At 37.3% G+C, this 21,726-nt stretch overlaps 1 protein-coding gene across 2 annotated transcripts in view; it reads right to left on the bottom strand.

The window, feature by feature from the left end:
* Window positions 1-21,726, bottom strand: part of PPARG (peroxisome proliferator activated receptor gamma) — a 108,328-nt gene that overhangs the window by 19,761 nt on the left and 66,841 nt on the right. For both annotated transcript variants that reach the window (XM_034777142.1, XM_034777141.1), the window contains 2 exons: window positions 17,199-17,337; window positions 5,718-5,917 (listed from right to left, as the gene is read on the bottom strand). In XM_034777142.1, coding sequence (XP_034633033.1) covers window positions 5,718-5,917; window positions 17,199-17,337 — 339 coding nt within the window. The remainder of the gene's footprint in view (window positions 1-5,717; window positions 5,918-17,198; window positions 17,338-21,726) is intronic.

Below are 21,726 nucleotides of genomic sequence, written 5' to 3' on the forward strand. Positions count from 1 at the left end.
ATCCACATAAGAGGGTTGCACCAATTTAATTAAATCAGTTTCTAAAGCAATTTAGTTAAATTAGCACAATTTTCTTATGCAGACAAGGCCTAAAATGAAACTGGCTGTGCCATTATAAAAGTGACCAGCTGGCAAACCTAGCAACAGGCCATTCGTTTCAGTCAAAATACAAGACAATGTAGGATACATCACTAATTGTTTGCCTACAGTACTATGACACTATCTTTTAAATTTCAAGATGTGTGAAAGCACATAGTAGGAAAAGGATAGATATGTCTCAAGGCTTATTGCACATGTTCTTCCAGTCCTGACAACAGCAGAATATTTTTCATATAAATAACTGAATGGAATAATGACGCCATGAGTGTAGCCTACTAAACATCTACTTTCATTACTGCTGGGTTAGTCTCTGGGTGAGGGATAGCTCAATTCTTTGAGCATTAGCCTGCTAAACTTAGGGTTATGACTTCAATCCCTGAGGGGGCCATTTAGGGATCTGGGGCAAAAATCTGTCTGGGGATTGCTCCTGCTTTGAGCAGGGGGGTTGGACTAGATGACCTCCTGAGGTCCCTTTCAACCCTGATATTATGATTCCTAGTTGCTCCTCCAGCACCAAAACTTGCAAAAAGCATCATTTGTTATAAGGAGATATACCTATCTCACAGAGCTGGAAGGGACCTTGACAGGTTATTGAGTCCAGTCCCCTGCCTTCACAGCAGGACCAAGTACGGTCCCTGATAGATTTTTGCTCCAATCCCTAAATGGCCCCCTCAAGCATTGAGCACACAATCCTGGGTTTGGCAGGCTAATGCTCAAACCACTGAGCTAGCCCTATCATGGATAACATCTGTTCCCTGCTTACTGTTCTGCTATGCTGATAACAATACTTCAGTGCAGCTCAGCCCACTCATATTTACAGAATGAAAAACAAAAAGAGTTGACAATAGCCAAGAAAAAAATGCAATTTAAAGGCTCAAATGAACTCTGTAACCTGAAGCTCATTTTGCCATGGCTGGTGAGCGCTGTACATTCCAGATGAGGACTTGTTACTTAGTAATTTTAGATTCCACATTCTACCTTAGCATATCCAATCATTTTCAGGTGACGCAGATGCTACTGCAATTAAAAAAGGTATAAATTTAAACTGTGCCCATAGTAAACAGTTTGATGTTCCATAGCGCAAAGTCCATTACAGTACAAATAATATAAAAGTTTTAATCATTATTTACTGACTGAGTGCATCCACTCTTCCAGTGGTACGTAAACATGGCCTGAAAAGTGGTAGCAATTATATAGGGGTTTGTCTATTTATGTATTGTTTTATGGCAGACTCTAGCCTGGTGATTGGTTTAAATAGAACATCATGTGATGGTACACTATATACATTGCATGAGCATTGCATCAGCATAACATTCAGGTATTACCAAGTCACTTCCAAAGTCCAGACAGTTATTAATTAACCACCCAACAAAGCATAGCAGTACAGTTCATTCAGATCTCACGCAGCTTTCTCCGAATGAAAATTGTGAATGTGCTATCCTACCACAAATTTGGAACAAATGAAGAAGAGTTCACCCCTAAAAACTCCTGCCCAAACTTTACACTGGGCCCAGGGCATGCTGGGTGTTTAGGTCTCGATCCTACCAACAGTTTTATGTGAATAACATTACGCCAGTGAGTATTACTATTGACTTGAGTGTGACTACTCATATACATAAAATTATTTGTGTGCATAAGTGTTTGCAGGGTCAGAGCCTCAGTCAATTCTGTTTAGATGTCCAATCAGCATGAACACATTAGATAAAGCAGACAGTTGCTTGGTTTAATATTAACTCTAATTGCATCAGTTTAAGTATGTGAGAATAGCTGGTGGCATTCTTAGTACATAAACACACAATTTAGAGTCAAACTCTGTTACATACAATAGCATAAATAAGATCAGAATCTGGTTTACAGAGTTTAACATGAAAGAATGAGACCAGTTTTTTAAAAAATGTATAAAGATTCCTTTTATGAGGCAAGAAATTGGAAAATCAGCAGTATACATTAAAAAAAGACAAAAAACAATATAATTAAGTTTGATCCTGCTCTGATGGCTTGGATGTTAGCTACTATAACCTGGCAGACCGCTCTTGCCCTTGAGTCAGCTAATTAATTCTACCACAAACATATGAGCAGTGAGATCTGAACTGTTATACAAAACAATCATCTCTCTCTCTCTTATTCATAATAAACAAACAAACAATTATCTATTAAATAAGGCTCTCAACATCCTTTATAAATAGGGGGCAATGCTAATTTGCAACTAGGAAGAGACTTTGGTCCCCAAAATTTTACACTCTTCAATTATGTAGGATTTAAGCAGTCCCTGAAAAATAGTTCCTAGCCCTACTGCTCAGGAAGAAAACCTTCTAGTTGTGGACTAGGGTTGCCAATTTTGGTTGGATGTATTCCTGGAGGTTTCATCATATGACATAATCTTTAATTAAAGATTAATCTTTAATTCCTGGAGACTCCAGGACAATCCTGGAGGGTTGATAACCCTATTGAGGACCAACGCAGTAGTCTTTGACAGAGTCTGCAGAGAGATATAAATAATAGCTCCAATAACTTATTTCTGATCTCAGATACTCTGGTGTGTGAATTAGGAATAACTGCACTGAGTTTAAAACAGAGATAAGAATCAGGGTTTAAGAAAGATCTGAACTGCCCCTTTATCTCAATGAGGTGTTGACTCTGAAACCTAACAGTTTAAATGCTGATACTATTAAATGTTTCACTACTGGTTATTTTAGCAGAAAGATCTGGACAACATCCATATCCATTGTTGATTAATACAGTGGCACACATGGGATGAGAGAAAATGCAATCAGGAAAGCTGCTCTACTTCCTAATTTTAAAAAAATGGAACTGCTACAAGTGGTGGAGTTTCTTAGGTCAGAACTTTCTCTCCAAGAAAAAGAAATTGGCTGGCCTGCCTTCCATTTAAATTCATGGGACATGAGACACAAAGAAACTACCACTGTGCTTCTCTGCCCTCTGTTCAGGATACAGAGAGGTTGGGGAAAAAACTGCTTTCCTTTCAGCATTGTCCTCTACCTACATGAGCTACTCTCATGCCTGAAGAGCAGCAGTCTAGAACTGCTGGTGTCCTTTTCTTTCCCTTTCTCGCTGCTCCTTCTGCCAACTGCTTTCCTGCTTATTGTAACATAGTGAGAAACTTAAGAGGGAGCTGAAAGAAAGGCAGAGTGAGCAGCGGCAGAGTGAAGCAGCAGGGCTGGGATTCTCTAGGATGAAAGGACTTAAATACCACATATACACATGGAAAAATGTACTATATGCACAACTTCTATTCTCCCCTCCAACCTCTGCCTGGGATCACTGTACATATGGTACCCCATTCAGAACCAGAATATCCCTAGCATAGCAACTGTTTTCTTCTTGCCAGATGCTGATCTCCTGTTGGAAAGGCCAGCTGTACACAGATTCTGCAGCACCTCCGTCTTTTCTACCATATTCCAATGTGTAAGCCTATCTTCTAGAGGCACTGCAGTTGGCTAATTAGACCTCAAAGGCAAGTAAATACAGTACATGGAATGTGATATTATTAGGGCTGTAAAAAACAGCAAAATATTGTTAGTGAAATTCTTGCTAACATCATTTCACTTAGTCATATGCACCTGATATTTTGTACATGCTGTAATCTGTGCAAGAAAGTTGAGATACACAAATGTCTTGGTAAAAGACTTACCTTTCTTTTTTTTTTAATCTCAGTTGTGTGACGTAGGTCAGGGAGAGAAAAAGTAATACCCATGTCACATGGCAGAGATCAATGGCTGCTGTTAAAGTTTTGAAGCAAACCCACATGAAGTGACTATTTCATGTGTTTTCTTAATGAAAATATTTTGGTTTCATAATAGGTCCACTTTAGTGCACTAATTTTTTATTCACATTACAGTGCAAAAATTTGGCAAACTTTGAGACTCTTAATTTTGTTGTCAATGATTCACACACCTCTATTGCTTATAATTATTCATAAAATATGCATGCAAATCTTCTTAAGGTGTAAGGATCAACTTGGCAATGCCCATTTTGATGATTATTCTATACCTGACTCATTTCTATGGGTTGATCCAAAGCCTAAACACAAATCCATAAAACAGTTCACTTCCCAAATCAGATACATGCATAGAAGCAAAATTTCTACTAAGCATATTAATACTAAGCCAGGTCAGATTATAACTGTTCTCACTGGCTCTTTTGCAAGTTTAGGGTATGTCTTAACTGCAGAGTTAAGTTATCTACACTCAAGTTACTGCTTTTGAGTTAGATTAGCTTGAGAGAGAGTGGGCATGTTGCAAAATAACAGTTGGGCTGCTATGTCTGCACGGGTGTTACACTTATTCATATGTGGCACTAAAAATTCTTAGGGATGTATTTCATGGTTCTTTGCTCTGCAGGAAGCTGAACCGCTCTATGTATTCTTTCCCAGTGAACTTTGTGAAAAGTTGTCTATCCTGGGCACATGTAGGAAGATGTTGGAGGACTAGCGGCATTACAGTGGAGCTAGCCTGGGTCCACACTACAGAACAGTCATGTTAGCAAGTGACAAATTATGCTTTAGCCTATACCTCTTGAGGGGCCAGCCAAATTGAGTTAAAACACTGCCACGCTTGAGGGAAGGATTTTTGTGCGTGGATGGTACTTGAGTTTGGGGCATCACTTGAATTATAACTTGAGTTAACTTTGTAGTGAAGACAAGCCTTTAGTAGCAATCAAATAGTGTGAAATTCTTTCCTGCCTTAGAAAATATCAAAGAAAATCAAATCAATTGGCCTCAGTGCGGTCCTAACTAACAAACTGCCTGATACTCAGCCTAAGGAAACACATCAACACCAATAGCTGTTAATTTTGGAAAAGTTTTTTATCCCATGTCGTTGAATGATGATAAAACAAAACTCCACTATGTTTAATAGGATGTCATAGATGCATACTTTTATACTGATTTACAGGGATATTACTGTATAGTAAAAAAAATCTTTACATGTTGCATTTTTCAAGGGAACCCACAAATACATATACATTTATTGCTAACTTACACAGATTTTCCTATAATGTGTTTCCTTAAAATTTAAGTTCTAACACCACAGGATACTGAACTAACCAAGATAACTAACTTAAATGCAGGAACTCATCATTATATCTTAGGAACATGCAGTATATTTGCGGGGAGTGGGTGACACTGCTGGTTCCGTGAATCATTCAACACTTACAAAGCAGGAAACCAAGGAGGATATGACTATCATCATTTAACTACATGGGTTTAGAACATATCTTGGGTTCACAGCTGGTACTGGTAATACACTACTGTATGGATGCTTGCAATAGTATTGCTGCCTATCCTCTAACAGATAGACCTATTACAGAGATAATGTGTAAGATAAACTATGGTGGAGGACAGGGGAAATAGGAAGAATGGATCGAGGAGTACAAAAAGGTTAAGATGACCTTCAAATTCTTGTACTGATTTCAAGTATTTTACTAGGTGAACTTGGAGATTTTTCAAATTATGTTTACTTATCCTATCTAAAAACATTTCCTGTGTTTCAGACACAGCTTGAAATATGTAACTGCCAACAGCAAAGGGTTGGGTTTTTTTTAGTGTGTTGTCAATGTGGTAAATCATTTACTTAAAAAAAAAACCAGAGAAAACTAACTGATTTGTCTGTCGTTTTTCCTGTCAAGATCGCTCTCGCCTTGGCTTTGGTCAGAGGGAAGGACTTTATGTATGAGTCATACAAGTTCTTGGCAAGGGCTCGAAGATCAGCAGACTCTGGGTTTAACTGGTCGATGTCGCTGGAAATCTCTGCCAGGAGCTTCTCCTTCTCAGCTTGTGGCATTCGCCCAAACCTGATAGCTGAAGAAGACAAATCGTTACATTAGTCACAGCTGCATCTAAACACAAATATATTTTTAAAATGATATTTTCTGTCACCTTTCATAATGAGCATTCCAGAGTTTCATTTTCATTCAGAGTGCTTAGACAAGTGGCAGAAAAATGACTTCACCCAACAGAGTAGACAAGCAGTTGAAAGGGTTCAGAGAATTGTCACAAGAACAAAACTAAAGGAGGAAACAATCTGGATACCCATACAGTCAGCTAGGATGTCCTTGTGAAAAGGTGTCAGGTTCTAGGAGCCTGCATGGAAATGCAGAGCTATTCTTCTGACTCATCTGATAGACCAGGTGAGTCTAATTAATCCCAACTCAGGAGGATAAAAAATGGAGAGCCTTTAAGTAAAGCCAGTGTTGTCAGTTAGACTGAGTGCAGGATTAAAAGTCAGGAAGTTCTGAGTTCTAATCCTGGTTCAGTCACTGTATGATTTTAGGCAAAAAAGGAATGCTTACTTACTTCACAGACGTGTTGTGAGACTCAATTAGTTAATATCTATATAGTGATTAATATATAAAGTACTATAAAATGTTATTCTGAGAGGAATTAAGGGGTCAAACAGGAGGTCTTTCAGGTAAAATCCCTAGAAACAGCAATTTTAGAAGGCAGCTTGACAAAAGGTTGCTAATTGCTTATAATTAAAAGTTAATAAATAAAGGAAAACCCCAGAGGGGTGAGATTTGAATGCTAACTCTGTCTGTATGTGTGCTGTGTTGACAGAGTGGCGAAGGACTCACCTACTCACAATACCTCACAATTACCCAACTCAAATGTAAGGCGGGATACAAGGCACACATCTTTACAACTTATAAATGTGTACCATCCAAAGGACTGTTTACACACATGGGCAATGATTCTGAAAAATCTTTCAAATATGCCAGTAAGATATGTTTCCTAACAGACTATTTTTTTACAATATATAGATTTCAGTAAATGGAATTAAATCTACATGACCCTTAAGAAAATAAGATAGAAAGAGCATCAGAGCGAAAAAGTCACTCTCTCCCCACCACCCCACCCCAAAAAGGAAAAATGTTTGTGGTCTTGGTTTAGGAACAGGTAAAAAAAAACCCTATAAATAAAGATTTTCCAATTGTCAATGTCTTCTCCCTTTAAAGGTAAAAAACATTGTTAGTTTAGTACTTCCAAATGGCTAAACTGGGGACACTTCCTTTGGATTATGCTTGCCTCTTTCCTGTTATGAGAAACATGGAATACTCCTTTTTACACTGGTGGTGTTGGGCCAGAAATAGCACTTTCATAAACTCAAAATAATCTTTGATGACACAAAAGCATATGAAAGCCATTTAGCACCTGTATCACTGACTGACTCTCACTTCATGCTAGAGGTGGCTTGTTTGCTCTCACATTTCTATCACAGTTCCCTTGCAGTAAAATCCATCACCAAGAGAAACATGCTGCATATCTCATATCTCTGCGGGTGTCTCCTGAGTTCACATTTCAGAATAAAATCAGAATGGAAGGGAACCTAACAGGTCATTAGGGACCACTTAATGCATTCTATATTTAGACTTTTTCCTGAATATGTCCCCTGCCTACAATTTCTTCATATGGAAACATCTGAATAATTGCCAATTTATATTTGTTTTGGACTGGAGTCCGCGTTACCATCTTTTTTTTCTCCACAGGGATAGTAAATGGACTTAGTCAGCTACCAGCAACAGTTTCCAGTGACACTTCATTGCCAATCCTCTTGATTTCTTATAGCTTAGGAAAAGCTTTCTCCAAAATCCCAGATTTTAAAAGATTTAAAGAAAAAAAAAAGTACCATCTGAATGACACAGCATGAATGATGGCTCAAAGAGATTAACACAGTTCTGTCAGGGAGAAACACCCGAATCCTGCATAAAGAATATGTACTCAGGTTTGGGGTTCTTATCCTGTGTAATGGTTTTGGGAACAAAATCAATCTTGTATAAACCTAAGGACAGACTTTATTGTAGTCTTTGGGCTGCTGCCCCCCTACATTCCTGATCAGCACCTACCAGATACTGTAAAGTGAATAAGAATGTATCCAATGCCTTCTTGCCTCACCTGGCCCCAAACAGACATCTTGTTTGCTGGCACATTGAGAGTTGGCCTGTAGCCCATCTTCCCAGTGCAGAGGGCTTGATCCCAGCCCACTGAAGTCAATGGGAGTCTGTTGACTTCAGTGGGCTTTGGATCAGGCCCAGGAAGAACAGAGCCCCTTCTGTGTGACTGTTCCATCCCATACTCACAAGAGAAGGGGAAAATTGAGGTCTCTATAGCAGGAGGGGTTTGCATGGGCCTTCTACTGACAAGTGAATTTCATCAGAAGAGACTAGAATTGTGGATTGACAGTAAAGACAAGTGATAGAAAAAATTACTCATCAAACTAACAAAAGAATTTAGATTCATACCTAGTAAAAATCCACTAAAGTCACTGGAATATTGAAATCAATTGAAATCAACATTGAGACAATACCAGAGACAAATTCAGTCCGAAGTGCTTAAATAAATACTTGTAATTAAAAGCAGGGACTTTGGTTTTATAATTGAACAAGATTCTGCCGATACTATTTGTGTATCAAGAAAACTTGAAACTCTTATTTGTCATTGTAAGTTATTTATATCAGGAATCATAAAACTGAGGTTATGGACAATATGCTAGAGTAGTTTATCCTGAATCATCTAAAGTTTCCCACATTATGATTTTCCTTGTATTCATCATTTTTGAGCTTTGTAACACAGTCGAGACTTGACATGTTTTGGTTCTATGTTCTGAGGTTTTATAAGAAATGTTGTTTTTTTGGCTTTACTGTTAATCACTGACCAGTACTAATGATTTGTTTATATATATAACAAAGATGTCAATGTATTTAATATGTTATATCTCTACCCCGATATAATGCGACCCGATATAACACAAATTCGGATATAATGCGGTAAAGCAGTGCTCCGGGGGGGCGGGGCTGCACACTCCGGTGGATCAAAGCAACTTAGATATATCGCGGTTTCACCTATAACGCGGTAAGATTTTTTGGCTCCCGAGGACAGCGTTATATCGAGGTAGAGGTGTATCTATACAATGATACCTCATATTAGATTGTTATATAATGCTTTAGGTCTCACTTGTGTAGGCTCCAGGACTGAAGATGTGTTCCAGTATTGCGTAATCAAGGCCGCATTTAATAAAAAGGGTCCAATTAGTATAATTATATTACAGGTAAAGTGTAATACTGTGTACATAATACAGATAGCCTTTATACACAAGGTACATTAGACCTAATGACGTCACAAAAATTGTCATAAGGAAAACCAAACCCAACATGACATTTAAGATTCTTGCTAGGGGCATGAAAGGCTTACGAAAAGTGAATAAAATACAGTAGAACCTCAGAGTTACGAACACCATGGGAATGGAGGTTGTTTGTAACTCTGAAATGTTCGTAACTCTGAACAAAATGTTATGGTTGTTCTTTCAAAAGTTTACAACTGAACATTGACTTCATAGCACTTTGAAACTTAACTAAGCAGAAGAAAAATGCTGCTTTTAACCATCTTAATTTAAATTAAATGAACACGGAAACAGTTTCTTTATCTTGTCAAATCTTTTTTTAAACTTTTCTTTTATCTTTTTAGTAGGTTACGTTTAACACAGTACTGTACTGTATTTGCTTTTTTTTATGTGTCTCTGCTGCTGCTTGATTGTGTACTTCCGGTTCCAAATGAGGTGTGTGACTGACCAATCAGTTTGTAACTCTGGTGTTTGTAACTCTGAGATTCTACTGTACATTTTGAACAGGGAACCAGAGTGATTAGTGGCTGTGAAATTCACATTTTCATTAAAGTCTCCTTTGTCCTTTAATAAGCCAGATTACAGGCTTTAAATAGTGTCAGATTTCTGACAATTAGTAGGATTATGTTTTATGATTAATTTATCCACTTTTTAAACATATATGTTCATTTTGCAAGAGCCTCACCATGTCAAAGAAGAGTCTTGCAATGCTCTGGTGCCTTTTCAGGGCTTTTGCCAACAAGTTCGACTTTCCCTGCCCCTCACCTCTCTTTTAAAGAAGGATTTATAAACTAATGATACATCTTAAATGAGGTCTGGCAGGTTACTAAAGGCCATTTTCTAACTCCCAAAAGCAAAATAAGAGGCAATACTGGTGTTAAAATTAAGGATCTTGGATGCAAAGGAAAATCAGAATAGCACATTTGTTTAAATCAGTAGTCGTGTCTGTAATAGCTGTAGCATTAATCACATATACAAAATATCTACTGTTAGAAACTCATGCATCAGGATATTGATATTGATATTCATAATGTTTTTCATCAATGTAGTAACTGAGTGCATGTGGTGCCACTCGCTGGATGTACTTAAGAGCCCAATTCTGAAAAGTGGGGACTGCCTCTTGAGACACGAATAGGAGTGGAATTCAGTGAGAGTATCTTCACAGGAGATACTCAGCAACTCACAAGAACAGAACCTTAGAAAGTATTTCACCTTCCTATCCAGAGTAGGTGCTGATCACCACTGAAAACAGAATACCAGAGTAGATGGACAAACTGTCTGTTCTATTATGGTAATTCCCTTGTTCCTAAACTATATTGCTGTCTATGTAAACAATACATTCATAACAAGGCACATGATAACTTTAACAAGCTGAGAATATCAGATACAAATGCTATGAACTCACTTCCTGAAGCATGCTATTGCCTTTATAAAATAATGGCAATAAAGTATGGCTAAGAAATACAGCTCTACTGGATACAAATATTGAGGCCCCATCCCTCACTTACACAAATAGTCCCACTGGTTTCAATGAGACTATTCTCAGGAGTCAGGGTTTGCAGGCTCACACTCATGATTTTGAAATCTCACTAGCAAAAGTTGTCCTTTTATACAGACTATTTTTATACAAAGGGAGAAGAAAAATGAACACTATAATACTTCCCCTTGCTACATTAAATATTCACTTAGCTCTAAAATTTTCATACCCTTCTCCAAGATTTTAAACAATGGGATTTAATTTTATTTTTGTCACTAGATAATCCCTCAGTTTCAAAGTTTTTACACCAAATCTCAACTGAAAGTCACTTAATTGATCTTACATTTTAGGGTCTATCCAGACTAGGGAAATCTACTTTATTAAAATAGAATTGCTTAACACAGGTATTTTGATCAGACCAAGCAATATTTACCTTGCTTATACTTTGGTTAGTTGGTCTCTTTATAGTGTCTAAAATTTGCACTCTGTTGTATGTAGATAGGCCTTTGTTTGTATTCACTTAAGGATGTGTACATGTATTTGAGATTAAAAAACAACATAAATTCTAGTTCCTAAGGACATGTTTTTTTTATTTTATGCAAGTAATAAACTCTCTCATGCTCCATATCCAAGCTGACTGAGCAGTGTCTCAGAACTATAGTCAGTTTATGAGAATGCTAGAAAGAAATTAATATAGTTCTTTAAACAAGAAAACAAACTAACAAGCAAACAAAAACTTAATTGAAATAATAGGATCATTTCAAAATGGAGACTGATTTTCCATGAGAGGATAGTTGCCATTAAGCTGTACAAATAATACTGTTAAGACTAATAATACTATTTTAAGACTGAAAAAGAAACCATACTAGTAATAAGGACCTTGCTAGAACTTCCAATACTGGTGAATTGGTTAATGCTCATTGGTTCAAGAACATTAATACAAATCAGTATGACACAATTTTTAATTTGAAAATGTATGGCAGCTTTCCCATATAACAATCAGTCACTACACAGATCCTGTCGGTACACATGTTTCAGGAAAGGAGCCTGTTGTTGGTTTTGTGGTAGAAAATTAAAGCACAGTAATACCACGGTGTTTTTAAATATGGATCCAGTCCTGCAAACCTTGACTCCTGTGAGTAGTAGTTAGTCTTGCAGGTAGTCCCATAAAAGCCAATGATATTACTCATGTATGTGTTTGTAGGACGGGGCCTTATATTAGTTATTTTCATTGCAAAATAACATCATTGTGTAATGCTGCCAGCTCTCTGTTGAAAATTTAAAATAACACATGCCCATTGTTATTTCAGTCTTGTAAAGTCATGAACAATTTATATTGTGTTTATTTTTCCCAGCAAAAATATATAATAAATTAGCAGCACCACGGGATTAAAAAATTCTGAGGTAAAACTGTTAGAATCATAGAATATCAGGGTTGGAAGGGACCTCAGGAGGTCATCTAGTCCAACCCCCTGGTCAAGGCAGGACCAATCCCCAACTAAATCATCCCAGTCAGGGCTTTGTCAAGCCTGACCTTAAAAACCTTTAAGAAAGGAGATTACACCACCTTCCTAGGTAACCCATTCTGGTTCTTCACCATCCTCCTAGTGAAAAAGTTTTCCTAATATCCAACCTAACCCTCCCCCACTGCAACTTGAGACCATTACTCCTTGTTCTGTCATCTGCTACCACTGAGAACAGTCTAGATCCATCCTCTTTGGAACCCCCTTTCATGTAGTTGAAAGCAGCTATCAAATCCCCCCCATTCTTCTCTTCCGCAGACTAAATAATCCCAGTTCCCTCAGCCTCTCTTCAGAAGTTATGTGCTCCAGTCCCCTAATCATTTTTGTTGCCCTCCTCTGCACTCTTTCCAACTTTTTCCACATCCTTATAGATTCATAGATTCTCATCAAGTCCAGTCCCCTGCCTGCATGGCAGGACCAAATACTGTCTAGACCATCCCTGATAGACATTTATCTAACCTACTCTTAAATAACTCCAGAGATGGAGATTCCACAACCTCCCTAGGCAATTTATTCCAGTGTTTAACCACCCTGACAGTTAGGAACTTTTTCCTAATGTCCAACCTAGACCTCCCTTGCTGCAGTTTAAGCCCATTGCTTCTTGTTCTATCCTTAGAGGCTAAGGTGAACAAGTTTTCTCCCTCCTCCTTATGACACCCTTTTAGATACCTGAAAACTGCTATCATGTCCCCTCTCAGTCTTCTCTTTTCCAAACTAAACAAACCCAATTCTTTCAGCCTTCCTTCATAGGTCATGTTCTCAAGACCTTTAATCATGTTGCTCTTCTCTGGACCCTCTCCAATTTCTCCACATCTTTCTTGAAATGCGGTGCCCAGAACTGGACACAATACTCCAGCTGAGGCCTAACCAGCGCAGAGTAGAGCAGAAGAATGACTTCTCATGTCTTGCTCACAACACACCTGTTAATACATCCCAGAATCACGTTTGCTTTTTTTGCAACAGCATCGCACTGTTGACTCATATTTAGCTTGTGGTCCACTATAACCCCTAGATCCCTTTCTGCCGTACTCCTTCCTAGACAGTCTCTTCCTATTCTGTATGTGTGAAACTGATTTTTCCTTCCTAAGTGGAGCACTTTGCATTTGTCTTTGTTAAACTTCATCCTGTTTACCTCAGACCATTTCTCCAATTTGTCCAGATCTTCTTGTAGTGTGGGACCCAAAACTGGACACAGTACTCCAGATGAGGCCTCACCAATGCCAAATAGAAGGGAATGATCACATCCCTCGATCTGCTGGCATGCTCCTACTTATACAGCCCAAAATGCCGTTAGCCTTCTTGGCAACAAGGGCATACTGTTGACTCATATCCAGCTTCTCTTCCACTGTAACCCCTAGTCCTTTTCTGCAGAATTGCTGCGTAGCCACTCGGTCCCTAGTCTGTAGCAGTGCATGGGATTCTTCTGTCCTAAGTGCAGGATCCTGCACTTGTCCTTGTTGAACCTCATCAGATTTCTTTTGCCCCAATCCTCTAATTCGTCTAGGTCCCCCTGTATCCTATCCCTACCCTCCAGCGTATCTACCACTCCTCCCAGTTTAGTGTCATGTGAAAAGTTGCTGAGGCTGCAATCCACGCCATCCTCCAGATCATTAATGAAGATATTGAATAAAACCGGCCCCAGTACCGACCCTTGGGGCACTCCGCTTGATACCAGCTGCCAACTAGACATGGAGCCATTGATAATTACCCATTGAGCCCGATGACCTAGCCAGCTTTCTATCCACCTCATAGTCCATTCATCCAGCCCATACTTCTTTAACTTGCTGGCAAGAATACTGTTGATGGAATGAGGGTATTTAAATATATTTATGGCTATGTATCTCCAACAAATGGACACCAATTTGGCTCTGGGAAATGGGTATACCTTACTTTAAATCCTGGTACTATACTAACAGAAATGGACAAGTGTTTGAATTATCATAGGGATATGTCCATAGGTAGCACAGGAGTTCACTTTGATTTTATTTACAGTTAATTGTTTTGAATAGATGAATTCTTTTACATTTCATTTATTTTCTTTTGCTTGGGATAATGATAGTTTGAGATCTCCTTTGAGATCTGTGAATAAAAAGTACTATAGTATTATTTTTAGTTTTTAAATTGCTATTTGTATTTAAAATATTTTTTTCTTTGCAACTTCCAAATTTAATTTGTTTGGTTTCTGCTTCTTTCAAAAATGTATAATTTACAAAGAGATGTCAAAAAGCCTCGTGGAAAATGAAGTTGCATCAGAAATGGTCACTTTTTTCTTTTTTTATAAATTGGAAATTTTGGGTGAGCTTGATTGGTTGTGAACTGGTCAAGCAGAAATGCTTTATCAAAGTTTTATAAAGGCTGTTTGCATAAAAATCACAAGAAAAAGTGCCATAAGAGATACTCTGTTTCTCTGCTGATCAATAAGGTTGAAGGCTTCTATCCATTTTTCAGTGTGCCTATGATTTTATGAATGTGAATGTATTTATGTATAATTTAATTTAGAGTTAAATTCCAGTGACATAGGGGGAAAACATATCAAATGACAAATGAGGGAAGCTGTATATAATTTTATATTTATTTTCAAAGAATATTTTGAAGTAGGAAAGGCTTTGGTTTCATATTGTCAGCTTGACTGCAAATATTAAATGTCTTTTTTTTAAGATACGATTAATTGTAATTCCTATTTTCTAATGACAGTAAGATGCCACATCAAGATAAATTATTTTTTTTTCTCTGGACAAAGCTACAATACTCATTCTCCCCTTGCCACCAAGTAGTGCTTTACAAAAGAAGTTGTCATATGTACTCCTTTTCTCTCTACAGGAGCTGACTTTGTGTAAACTGTAATTTTAATGAGAAAGAAAATTTAAGCAAGCTTCTGACTGAAATTACGGGAACTCCTCATGAGAGATACATAGCAATATAAGATGAGCAACTGTGGGTTAAACAGTGTCTAGTGTTTATGGATGGAGAAGGAAAGGAAAACAACATCCAAAGCATGAGAATACTTTTTTAACCTCCACTCAAATGGTACAAAATGTGACAAAATGTGGTTATGACCCCCCCTCCTGAATGTGAGCTATTTATATATTTTGCAACAACATATCAATGCTAAATATCTTCATGGCTTGGAATCTTCAGACCCAATGAGTTGCATTCTACATGGGTATAAAATCCAGAGAAATTCAATGGCGTTACTCCCATATACACTATTGCAAAAGAGATCAGAAAGAGGCCCAGTGTGTGTGGTGGCTTCCAGTCCAGTTTTGCATTTCTATATGTCCTCACAGCATGAGGCTTTGTCTTTAAAGGCACAAATTTAATGTTTTATTGTCAAATCTATTTTTTAATTTATACATGGCAAGGGGACCTTCTGCCACGGAGCAATATAAAGATACTGTGCATAGCAAAACAGAGAAAGATATCACTTAAGAAGATCGGAGTGCCTGAAAATATACACTATTGGCAAAATTCTCCTTTGGTTGTGCATGTGGCTCACACTGACATTAGTGGAAGCCATATCCCTCATTTACAAGAGTACCTGGCACACATCTTGAAAATAATAATAACAGGTTCCCCCCAACCCCAGAGAACATGGTAAAATTACTATAAAAATACCCACAGAAGTATTTTCAAAATGAGATTTATTTTTAAGAGTTACTGTTGCATCCCAGAAACTTGAAAACCATATTTTCCATTAGGAAAACATTTCCCATACCAATGTATTCACTGAATTCAGTGTATTAACTTCAAAAACCACAGTTAAGCTTTCCTCTTGGGAACAGTACACTAATTTTTGTATACTGATAATAATGAAAGTCCTAAAAAAACCACAGAGAAATTATTTTCCCAGTCATGTTTGCAATTCTTTACTCTTAGAATTACATAAGTCTCTATGTTATGACATTTAATTCCTGTTTTTACTTGGCTTTGCCAAGAAAAAAGAGTGAAGAATCTTCATATGGAATATGGCTCTCTCCCTTCAAAGATTCTGAAATAAGTATTTTCATAGGAATTCAGAAACTGACTTTAAAGTTCACAGGAACCTTCTAGATTTTCCTGTGCCACAGAATAGTATCATACTATGCTAGGATTTTAGTGCTATCTGCTTACATAGTGTAAGGGGTTCAACTGTAAAATTGTACACTTCTTTATAGTCTAAATCCAGAGGGTATACAAAAAGGAAATGGTGGTGGAGAGGCTAAAGAAAGCTCTCAAAGATCAGGAACCGCAGCAGTCAAGCTAGGTGGTGGGAGGGCAACTCTAGAATGGGTGTGCAAAGGAATTCCACACTCCTTCCAGACAACAGTGCCAGCTCAACACATACCAGAAAGAAAGAGGAAGAATAGGGTGGGCCAGTAGTGTGACCACTTGGTTTACAATTATGCATATCTAATGTCCTAGTATGAGGAGACTTTATTATCATTAATGCTACCAAACCTGGATAGGTGTTCTGTGCAGCAAATTGAAATTATTATTATTTACACACTTTTGGTAAGTTCCACACTCCACAGAATACATTTTCCAGAATTAAGGTGAATCCTCACTGGTTTTGGCCCTAAATGCAAAAGGCTGGTGCGTTAAGGAATACAGCACAATTTAGACAAGAAGTAATACAGTGAAGCAAAGAAAGATAAACAAGTGCACTAGTGATGAGTACATGAAGAATGCAAAAAATGCTTTCCCTTTATCTTTTTAGTAGTTTATGTTTAACACAATACTGTATTGTATTTGCTGTTTTTTTCGTCTTTGTTGTTGCCTGATTGCATACCTCTGGTTCCAAATGATGTGTGTGGTTGACCAGTCAGTTCGTAACTCTGGTGTTCGTAACTCTGAGGTTCTACTGTATGCTTTTGTAGTACCTATCACAATGTGGGCCTCTAGCAGTATAAATAATAATCTAATTTGTGATTTTTTTCAGATAAAATATTATATTTTTCAATATGTGCTGACAATTCATGTACTTACCATTATGTGACATGCCAACTGCAAGGCATTTCTGAAATCTGCAATACTGACATTTATTCCTGCTTTTCTTATGAATGCGACAATTCAGATCACATCTGTCATAGATTAGCTTTAACCTGATTGTTCTTCGAAAGAAACCCTGTAATAAAAATAAAGGCGTGGGAAAGGATCAGTCTAAAACATCTTCCAGTGCCTCTGCCTCATTTGAAAGGCAGATTCCACTACACTGAATATATTGTAGCTACCTTTGTTTTAGAATGTATGTTAGAACTTTCCCATTTTAAGATTCTGCACATTTTCAAAATATCAGAACTCATTACCAGATGTAAGAAAAATTCTATGGATCATAGCAAACCCAATCCACTCTCTGAATCCAGGAGTTTAAAAAAGAATGATATGCAAATACATCTGGATGGGTTGCACACTCTCTAGTTTAAAGAACTGCTGCTGGTGCCTCATGAAAAACATAAAATATTCCATGAAGAAAGACATTCTACTTCTGCATCATATATTTTCTGTCTTTATTTCCACAGTTCTTTTTATTGCATGAAAAAACAGGACCTCATAAACCCCTGCTGCTTATGCCTGACCTGAATTCATACCTCTCTATTAATTACATTAGAATTTAATTTCCATCTTCCCATTCTTTTAATTCAAGCAAATCATTCCCCCCCCCAAGCAAATCATAAGATTGTGGGCTAGTTGTTGGTTTAGTTATTTTCTCTAAATAACTCTGCTTCTTCATTATTTTCAAATCTTTTTACTGTTGGTGGCCCATGTACTTACAGAATATTTATTTTCCTTCATTTATTCTATTTCTTTGGCTGTTTTTATTGCTAAACTATTTTTGTAATATTTATTTCCAGGATCTGTTTATGTTTGAAATGTTCAGTTTGCTCTTATTATTTTGAATTTACAGGTCTTCAAAATATACAAGCACCTGAAATTTCTAAAATTGGTATGATAGCCAGGATAACTACTGCAAAGTGCAATGTAGCCCTGTAAAGAGACAAATTTTTGCTGGTCATTATGGAAATTCATAATCTTGTCTTTTCAGAACACTTTTTTATTACTTGAAGCCTTATGGGGTTGAAACAAAAGCAGAAAAAATATTTTGGTTTACATGGTTGTTTAGATTTTAGCATCCATTCTAAATTCTACATATAGATGAAAGTTTTTTGCTGGTTAGGAACAATGTAAATAATATCCAATGAATGCACATGTATGATTTTTAAAAAATTCCATTACATTGCAGCAATAGGACAGTCCAAAGGCAGTGTATTTCTTAATAGATTATTGTATTTGCTGGATTAGACTAGGATTGTCTTTGACTAAGCCCACATGGCATGTGCAATATTTGCCAATAATTAAACTGCTGGTCATATCTCATGGTTTAGAGTTGTATTCTCAGATCATTCATATGCAGATTATTTTAATGAGGCATGTCCAAGTTTATTACAGTTCCTTCCTTGTTATAGCTAGTTTTTCTCACAGCTCAGTTGTAAGCACTATGCTGACTTCTTATTTATATATTTCACTGTGACCGTAAGTAATCGATAATAGATGTATTGCTCTTCTAGGGATGTCTCGTAGATTCACAATTTAATCCTTTGAGATTTTGTTTAACACCAGAGCAGGTCTGTGCCTCTGTAATTCCCTATTACTGAGGACAGTGTAGCCCTACAGCACTCACTTATCCTATAGGTCTCGTATACTCTAAACATAGCTGGCATCAGTGGGTGCTTTGAAAGGGAGTCAATGAATTTTTAAAGTCATAGGGCCTGATTCACCAATGCCCTTCGATCTTGTGTAGCCATTTACAACTGTGCAAAGTGAGTATAAAATGCAAATCAGAGTAATATAACCTGAATATTAAATTGCCTAGAGATTGACTAAAAAATTAAATTGGGTAAGAGCTTGATCTTGCTTCCATTAAAATACATTCCAATTTTATGAGTGACTTCAATGATAGCAGGATTGGGACCCAATCTCTTTTCACTGACCAAACTGAGAAAAATTTGAAAAATAAATCAATAGCATAAATAACAAAAATTAAACTAGATTTTAAAATCCTTCCAATTTTAATATAAAGTTCTGTTTTTAATATATGAAGAGCAATTTGTTTTAAATAAATAATTTTTTACATGACAGTGCCCTTTTAAACAGAACACAGATCTCATATTTTATTGAATGATTCTTCAGAATCTCACAAGACCATACTTATGTATCCTTTGTGATCCAGATGGTTTTGCATATAATCTCTATGGATAGTAATTCCATGCTCAAATAATAAGAATATAGCAGTAGGGATATATTACCAACCACCTGATCAGGATGGTGATAGTCACTGTGGAATGTTCAGGAAAATTAGAGAGGCTATTAAAATAAAAAACTCAACAATAATCGGGGATTTCAACTATCCCCATATCGACTGGGTACATATCACCTCAGTACGGGATGCAGAGAAAAAGTTTCTTGATACCTTAAATCACTGCTTCTTGGAGCAGCTAGTCCTGGAACCCACAAGAGGAGAGACAATTGTTGATTTAGTCCTAAGTGGAGCACAGGTCCAGGTATTATAGCTGGACCACTTGGTAATAGTGACCATAATATAATTAAATTTAACATCCCTGTGGAGGGGAAAACACCACAGTGGCCCAATACTGTAGCATTTAATTTCAGAAAGAGGAACTACACAAAAATGAGGTTAGTTAAACCGAAATTAAAAGGTACAGCGTCAAAAGTAAAATCCCTGCAAGCTGCATGGAAACTTTTTAAAGGCACCATAATAGAGGCTCAATTTAAATTTATACCCCAAAGTAAAAAACATAGTAAAAGAACCAAAAAAGAGCCACCGTGGCTAAACAAGAAAGTAAAAGAAGCAGTGAGAAGCAAAAAGGCATCCTTTAAAAAGTGGAAGTTAAATCCTAGTGAGGAAAATAGAAAGGAGCATAAACTCTGGCAAATGAAGTGTAAAAATATAATTAGGAAGGCCAAAAAAGAATTTGAAGTATAGCTAGCCAAAGACTCAAAAAGTAATAGCACAAATTTTTTTAAGTACATCAGAAGCAGGAAGCCTGCTAACAACCAGTGGGACCACTAGACGATCAAGATGCTAAAGGAGGGCACTGTGGAGAAACTAAATGAATTCTTTGCATCGGTCTTCACAGTTGAGGATATGAGAGATATTCCCAAACCTGAGACATTCTTTTTAGGTGACAAATCTGAGGAACTGTCCCAGATTGAGGTGTCATAGAGGAGGTTTTGGAACAAATTGATAAACTAAATAGTAATATGTCACCAGGACCAGGTGGTATTCACCCAAGAGTTCTTAAGGAACTCAAATGTGAAATTGCAGGACTATTAACTGTAAATCAGCTTCTGTACCAAATGACTGGAGGATAGCTAATGTGACATCAATTGTTAAAAAGGGTTCCAGAGGTGACCCCATCAATTACAGGCCGGTAAGCCTGACTTCAGTACCAGGGAAAGAGGTTGAAACTATAGTAAAGAACAAAATGGTCAGACACATAGATGAACATAATTTGTTGGGGAATAGTCAACATGTTTTTTGTAAAGGGAAATCATGTCTCACCAATCTCCTAGAATTCTTTGAGAGGGTCAATAAGCATGTGGACAAGGGGAATCCAGTGGATATAGTGTATTTAGATTTTCAGAAAGCCTTTGACAAGGTCCCTCACCAAAGGCTCTTAAGCAAAGTAAGCAGTCAAGGGATAATAGGGAAGGTTCTCATGGATTAGTAACTGGTTAAAAGATGAAACAAAGGGTAGGAATAAATAGTCAGTTTTCAGAATAGAGAGAGGTAAATAGTGGTGTCCCCCAGGGGTCTGTACTGGGCCCAGTCCTATTTAACATATTCATAAATGATCTGGAAAAAGGGGTGAACAGTGAGGTGGCAAAATTGCAGATGATACAAAACTACAGGGAAACTCCGCTATAACACGCCCCGCGATAACACGAATTTGGCTATAACGCGATCAAAAGGTGGCTCCTAAATTTTCGTAACCCCGCTATACCGCGACCCCGCATTTATCGCAATTGAATTTTTTGGACCCCAATCATCGCGTTATAGCGGGGTTTCCCTGTACTCAAGATAGTTAAGTCCCAGGCACACTGCGAAGAGCTACAAAAGGATCTGTCAAAACTGGGTGACTAGGCAACAAAATGGCAAATGAAATTCAATGTTGATAAATGCAAAGTAATGCACCTTGGAAAACATAATCCGAACTATACATATAAAATGATGGGGTCTAAATTAGCTATTACCACTCAAGAAAGAGATCTTGGAGTCACCGTGGATAGTTCTCTCAAAACATCCATTCAATGTGCAGCAGCAGTCAAAAAACCAAACAGAATGTTGTGCATCATTAAGAAAGTGATAGATAATAAGATATAAAATATCACATTGCCTCTATTTAAATCCATGGTATGCCCACATCTTGAATACTGCCTGCAGATGTGGTCGCCCCATCTCAAAAAATATATATTGGAATTGGAAAAGGTTCAT

The sequence above is a fragment of the Trachemys scripta genome, chromosome 7 (genome assembly GCF_013100865.1).
Source record: "Trachemys scripta elegans isolate TJP31775 chromosome 7, CAS_Tse_1.0, whole genome shotgun sequence".
Classification (NCBI taxonomy): Eukaryota; Metazoa; Chordata; order Testudines; family Emydidae; genus Trachemys; species Trachemys scripta.